The 6357-nt window shown below is 59.7% G+C and overlaps 3 pseudogenes across 3 annotated transcripts; all 3 read right to left on the reverse strand.

Annotated features, from left to right (window-relative positions):
* LBRM_34_3501 lies at window positions 1-2125 on the reverse strand (annotated as a pseudogene). Its single transcript has one exon. A coding segment is annotated over exon 1 (2125 nt).
* Window positions 2126-3865: 1740 nt separating this feature from the next.
* On the reverse strand, window positions 3866-4972 carry LBRM_34_3510 (annotated as a pseudogene). Its single transcript is given in 2 exon segments — window positions 3866-4360; window positions 4364-4972. Coding segments are annotated over 2 exon segments (1104 nt in total).
* Window positions 4973-6187: 1215 nt separating this feature from the next.
* Window positions 6188-6357, reverse strand: LBRM_34_3520 (annotated as a pseudogene). Its single transcript has one exon. A coding segment is annotated over exon 1 (170 nt).

Genomic DNA, 6357 nt, shown 5'->3' on the forward strand with positions numbered 1-6357 from the left:
CTTTTGAATCGTAGAGATCCGCCGCAGGTGTGTCGCTCAGGTACGAATCCACCGGCGAACACGGCGTCGCCACAACCGGACGTTCCGCGTGGTCCGACCCGCTCTGCCTCTTCAAAGCAACATCCTCAGCCACCGCTACTGCCTCGCCACCTGCGAGGAATGAGGACGGCCTCTTGACCAGATACGTGACATCCGCGTTGCCTGCGGAAAGCGCAGAGGCGGCGGGCCAAGAAGAAGCATCGTACTGGTGCGTCAGTGAAGGCGCCACGTCTTGCCTCGCATTTTGCGACGCGTCCACCGCAGCGAGAGGGAGTGGCATGCCGTGCGCAACAGTCTTTCCTGCCGTCAGCTTGGCCACACCACCTAGCTGAGTGTCGCCTTCGACGGTCTCGGCTGGGGTGGCGTGTGCTGTGGCGCGGCGCTCCAGCGGCTGCTGCACACCGGTTCCAGCCGCTGCACTTCGCAGGATCACCCTGTCACCCTCCACATCAGGTGCCGGGCGCGCATCGCTAACAATCACCGGCGTTGAATGGGAATCACCTGCCTCACCCTCGAAGCGCAAGCTGCTGCCGCTGAGGTGCGACGCCGGTAGGTGATACGTCGTGGACGACGACGAAGCAGACATGAGAGGGGTGAGAGTCAGCTGCACCTCGGGGCCAGCGGTGCGGTAATGTCCCCCTCCCAGTGCGCTCCCCATGCCGACCGGCTGCGTTGCGGAGACCAGAGTGACACTCGTGGTGCGGGGTTTAGTTGCGGCGGCACCGTTGTGAATTGGAGCTACATCGATACTGTCATTCTGCACCAACGGTGACGGTGCGCGGGCTTCGCCAGCGGAGGCGCAGCGCCCGCGCAGCCCCGTGGCCTTCGAAAGGTAGCTGCAGCTAGGGCGAGACGTGGAGGCAAAGCTACGACCGTACGAGCTCTCCTCATCCACCCCTCGCATGCTGCTGTGATAGGTTCCTTGCCCACTGCTAACCGCAGTGCTACGCGCAACTGCCATCTCAAGCTGTCGGACGTGACGGACTAGACCATCGACACGGTGCACCATCGCGTGCAGCGAGTCCGAAAAACGAGCCATCTCTTGCGTGAGCCCATTCAGCACTACGGGGGCAGCAGCTGGCGCTGTGCTGCTATCGTTGGAGTCACTGCTGCCGGCACCACCCGTGAGCAACGCTGTCTGCAGCGACGAGCATTGTACGAGCATCTCAAGTCGGTTTACATCACGCCGACAGACGCGGACTTCACTGCTGCGGCACATCGCGTCCTCCATCAAACGCCGCGTCTCTGCCGTACAGCGGGCCGCCATGTCTGCTGTGCTTGTCAACATCCCCTGAGCCTGTGCCACGCGATTCTCGAGCACGCGATGCTGCGCATGCAGCTCCTGCGTCTCTTTCTGCACCGCTCGACTCATCGCCCACCGCCACCGCTGCAGTCCGTGCTCCAAGGCCTCAAGCGTCTCTTGCACGTGGGTCTGCTGGCGTTGAAGAGCGCCGCTGATCCGCTGTTCCTGGCGATCACTGGCGCTGACCCTTTGCTGCCCCAGTGCTAGCACGTCCTCTCGCACATGCCTCAGCTCCTCACTCCACGCCGCGATTTGGCGCTTCACACCCCGCTGGTGCTCCTCCAGGTCGCGCTGCATCTCTTCCTGCGAGGCCGCAAAGTCAGCGTGAATGTCTGCTCGGTGCACGTGCACCCTCTCGGTGGCGTCCTTCGCTGCCTTCTCTACTTTGGCTTGGCGGACACGGAGCTCGTCTACGCTGTCGCGCAGGCTTAGCAGCCGCTGCTGCACCTGGGCCTCGATGAGCGGGGCAACAAGGCTCGGAAGATGCCAGCGGGCCCACTGGGCGAGCTCAGCGGACAGCATGTTTCGAGCGAGATCATCTCGCACCTGTGGCGGCCCGAGCCGGTCACCGGCGAAAGTCGATGGGGCGAGATCGACGCAGTCGGCGATATTGCACGGATAGAAGTGCAACGGCCCTCGCATGCGCACCTCCGCGGCCATGCGGTCAAGCTCGTGTCGCGTGCGTGACGTCTTGAGGAGGAGCCCGCCCATCTCCTTGGTCGCCTCTTCCAGCCGCGCGGTGAAGCGCTCATCATCGCGACAGGCTTCGATGTAGTGGGACATGAGTGCCAGAGTGGGGCGTTGTTTTCTCTTGCTTTGTCTGATGCGAGGCCTGCGCCAACCGCACGAAACGTGGTACTCCTAGCGAGCCCTTTTTTCGTGTTCCCAACACCACCTCGTCTCCGTGGCGATGGCGTGCACATACCGGGTTGGGAAAAGTGAGGGGATAACGCCCATAGTGAACAGAACAGCGGGAAAAAGAGGAGAAAGGTCGTTCATGAGCGCTACAGCAAGCAAAAATGTGAACTGCCAGAAGGACCGAGGACGGCACGCCATGGGGAGCTTACAGAGCGCATAAGAGCCTCCACTGCTTCCCTCATGATCCCTTGATGAAAGGCGCACCGGTACGTTCGCCGTAGGCGTGGCGCACACACGAAGTGGCCTTCGCCACAGCGGAGGGCTTTCGTGGGCCCAGCCGTTTGAATTTGCTCCATTTCGCTTTCTCATCACCTCGGATCTTTCCTCGACTCTTTCCCTCAGCAACCCTTCTCTCTCTCTACCTACCCGCCCCTCCTCCTCCTGGACATGCCCACACACGCACCCACACACACGCACAGACGTGCGCCAGAAACGGCGCGACCACCCATGAGAGCCGACACAGGGGGTCGAGAGAAACGAGAAAGGGCGAGTGGAGCGCGCGTACGTGAGTAGGGAGAGAGGTGGAGTCTCGAACGAATTTTAGGAGACTAAAGCAAAGAAAGGGACGCCTGAGAGGGGAAGGGTGAGCAAGAGGAGCTAAGCGGCAAGGGTGCGTGTGCATTTGAGTGCTTAGGTATATCTCTCTGTGTGGGAAAACACGGGGCTGTGCTTAGAGGAAAGCGGCGCTGGCACGCCTTACCTCCACACCCTAGGCGAGCTAGCGTGCTGCTCAAGGCCGTCAACACATTTGTCGCCCGTCGCTCCGTTTTTCTTTACGTGCCACGTGGCCCTCGCACAGCAGGCAAACAAACAACAAAACGCAACAGCCAGCAGAGAGGCTCCACAAGTGACTGGGGAGTACAAACGAGGAGAAGGTCGGCGGTGGCCCAGCTGCGTTGCCTAAATCGACGCTTTTGATGTCCACTTTGTTTCCACACACGCACGAAATACGGCACGCACAGACGCGTGATTGCAAGGGGGCTATACATCTCCCACTTGTTTGGGCGTGGAATAAAGCATAAGACTCACGGTGGGCAGAAGTGGGTTGGGGGAGGTAGAAGCGAAAGCAAAGTTGGCAAACACACAAGAGGTCAACCACAAGAAGGAAGAGGGAAAAGGGTGGCGGCTGGGGGAGAGCACGGTAAGCAAATAGAGGCCTCACAGGATCTGCGGAACCCTCAGCCTCCCTCCCTCCTTAAGCCCGTCTTTCCCCGCTCGTTGATCGTCACAGCTGCAGCTTCCAACACGGCACGAGCAGGTGGGTAGAGATGAGCGGACAAGAGGGCTGAGGGAAAGGGAATTTGACGCGCGATACGCAAGGGCGGGAGAGGGGTGGTGGTGGTGGTGGTGCAGGTGTCGAAGGAGGACCAAACAGCGCGCGTCAAAAGGCAGCGCATGGCCAGTGTTTGCCGTGGCTAACGCGTGCACCTTGCGTTGTCCCCTGGCCCGCTCCGTGTCTAAACCTCACCTCACGTTTTCGACACCGACACTGAAGCTGCCGCACTTAAGCTAGAGTTACCGGGAGCTGATGGGGCGGCGCTGGCTCGCCCTGAATGCTCCGCGGCGCTCCGGGTCGTGTGGGTACCCTGGTGCCCTTCTCTACGGCTAGATCTGCCCGTGCCCCTGACGGTGCTGCTCCTCGGTCCGCTTATTCGCGCCGTGCGCTGCCTTACTCGCGCCCTTTTTGGGCCCCTTCTCCTTCTTCATTGCCTTGAGTTGCTGCCTGTGCTCCTCAAAGCTCATGGGGTATCCCCCGGGCCGTGGCTGCCACACGAGCGGCTTGGCTGGCAGGTTGTACTTGCTCCGGTTGTAGGAGTCACTCAGGTACTCACTGAGGTGCTGCGGGAATAGGGATGGGAACGTCTCGCACACGCTCGGCTGTGCCTCTGTCCACAGAAATTCCACCTTTGTGCGAGTGACGGGGTCGATCGCTGGCAGGACGAGCTTCCACAGCACGGAGAAGAGCCTCGGCGGGTTGATGCACAGCATCTTGCCTAGTCTCTCCGGGTAATGGTCCTGAATTACGCGGATGACGCGCACGCCTACAGACGACTTGCCGTCGTAAAGATGCGAGTACGTTTCGAAGTCCGTCACGCAGACCTACTTCTCGACCCCGACAGGCATCATGCGGATCAAGTGATTGAAGGCACACACCATGTGCCGCAGCGGATTCTTGCGCTCCGGGCCCCAGCGCATCGACATGAACATGACGGGGCGGTGCTCCTTGTCCCACCCAATGAACTGGCCCATGTGGCCATTCGGGTTCTCCAAGCAAGCCTCACACTGCCACGTCTCCGATCCCGTTTCCTTCCACCACCTGACGGTGCCCTCCAGCATTGAGAAGGCCTTATCGAGGTCGAAGCTGCGGGCGAGAAGGTAGCGGAGACACAGCCAGTTGTCGAACTTCTCCGCGGCGTACCACGGCGCAGCGGAGACCATCTTTATGAACGCCTCCAGCTTGCGTTGCTGTGCTTCCTCGAGCTCCCCGCGACGCTGCTCCCACGTCTTCACGACAGTGGGAGGCCGGATCTTGTTCACCTCCTCCTCGCTTGAGAGAAAGTACGGGATTTGAAAGCCGTCGTTCTGCTTTGGCAGCAGAAAGCAATCCTTAGGCAGATCCAGGTCGGCCTCCACGGTAGACGCGGCCGACTCGCCGTTAGATGGCGTCGACGCTGGCTTCGCCGCCAGCGCAAGGTCACTTTTTGACGACATCTGAAGCACACGTGCTGGCTGCTGCCCGCACTCTCTTTCTCTTTAGAGTGTAGGTGGTGGGTGCAGTCCGTGGCGCAAGCATGTAGCAGGTAGGCATGGTGGAGGGAGAGACATGTAAAAGGTGAGAGAGTAATGCCGGAATCTAAGCATGACGCATCCCAGTACGCGTTCCCAACGCTTTCTAACTGGTGAGTCCCCTATTTCCGCGGACGTGTGTACCAACCTGGTACCCCTTTCCACATCCTATCAACACATCTAGCGCTGGTACCGCTATCCATGAGAGTTCTGCTGCTTTCAAGTCACTATCGGGTAGCGCTCTACACACGGATGGGTACGCTTGAGAATTCCCCCTGCTTGCATCACCCAAGGATCCCAGTCGAGACAAATAGTCAAGGAGCGAGAGAGCAAGAGGAATCAAACATGTCCAATAACTCCATTCTTCGAGGTCTGAGGTGGGAGAAAGAGCAAAATGGGGCAGGCAGAAGACAAACAATGAGTGAGGCGAGTCACTGAAACGTTGCAGCGCACAATGACTCCTCGCCACCTTTGTTGTGCGATTACCTCCCCACCTCCCTTTCGTTCTTGTCGCAAGCCTTCAGCAAAAGAAAGCCGGTGCTACGGTCCAGGTGTCTACAGCAAAGATGTGGCTCAATTCCTAGTTTGACTACACACACCTATGGACCCAGAGACGTGCACACGCACGACGTAGGGGAGGAGAGTGGCGGAGTCGCTTGGAGAAGCGCAGATGGCTGAATAACGGAAGGTAGTCGGTTGGCTCCACCGACCAATGCGTAAACGCTAAGGCTACGATGGCGCCTCACACAGCAAGTGAAATCGACGACGAGAGTGGTGAGCATAGAGGGCGAGACACGCAGCAATAAGCAGCACCACACACACACACACACAAAAGCACACCGAAAAGGGGAGCAGCTGCGTGAAAAAGAGAGGTGCAGAAAGCATGAGCAGTGACATACATGGCTAGGGGCGTGTGCGTGCACCGCTGAGCCGCGGCGAAGCCTTACGTGCCTGCGAAGAGTACCATCGCGCGCTGAGGCGCCGCACGGCAGAGGTGGAAGCAACGGAGGAGGCCTTTCGCCTGCGTTGCGCGGCGCTCATCCACAAATGCCCATACACAGAGCCTCGCAGTGAAGCCCCAGTGCACAGCCCCTTTTCTTCATTGTTTAAGAATGGCGTCCTGTTTTCCTACCCTTTCGGCTAAGCGGGGAGGGCTGGGGTAAAGACGCGACGCGCCTTCTCTGCCCGCCGTGCGTGCTCTAGCGACTCGCATACTCTGTTGATGCACTTCTCCCTCGACTTGCTCGTCGGCAGCACGACTGCCCCAATCCCTACTGTCAGCACCACCGCGTGCTCCAGCAGGAGTGGGC

Source organism: Leishmania braziliensis, chromosome 35, assembly GCF_000002845.2.
Source record: "Leishmania braziliensis MHOM/BR/75/M2904 complete genome, chromosome 35".
NCBI classification, from domain to species: domain Eukaryota; phylum Euglenozoa; class Kinetoplastea; order Trypanosomatida; family Trypanosomatidae; genus Leishmania; species Leishmania braziliensis.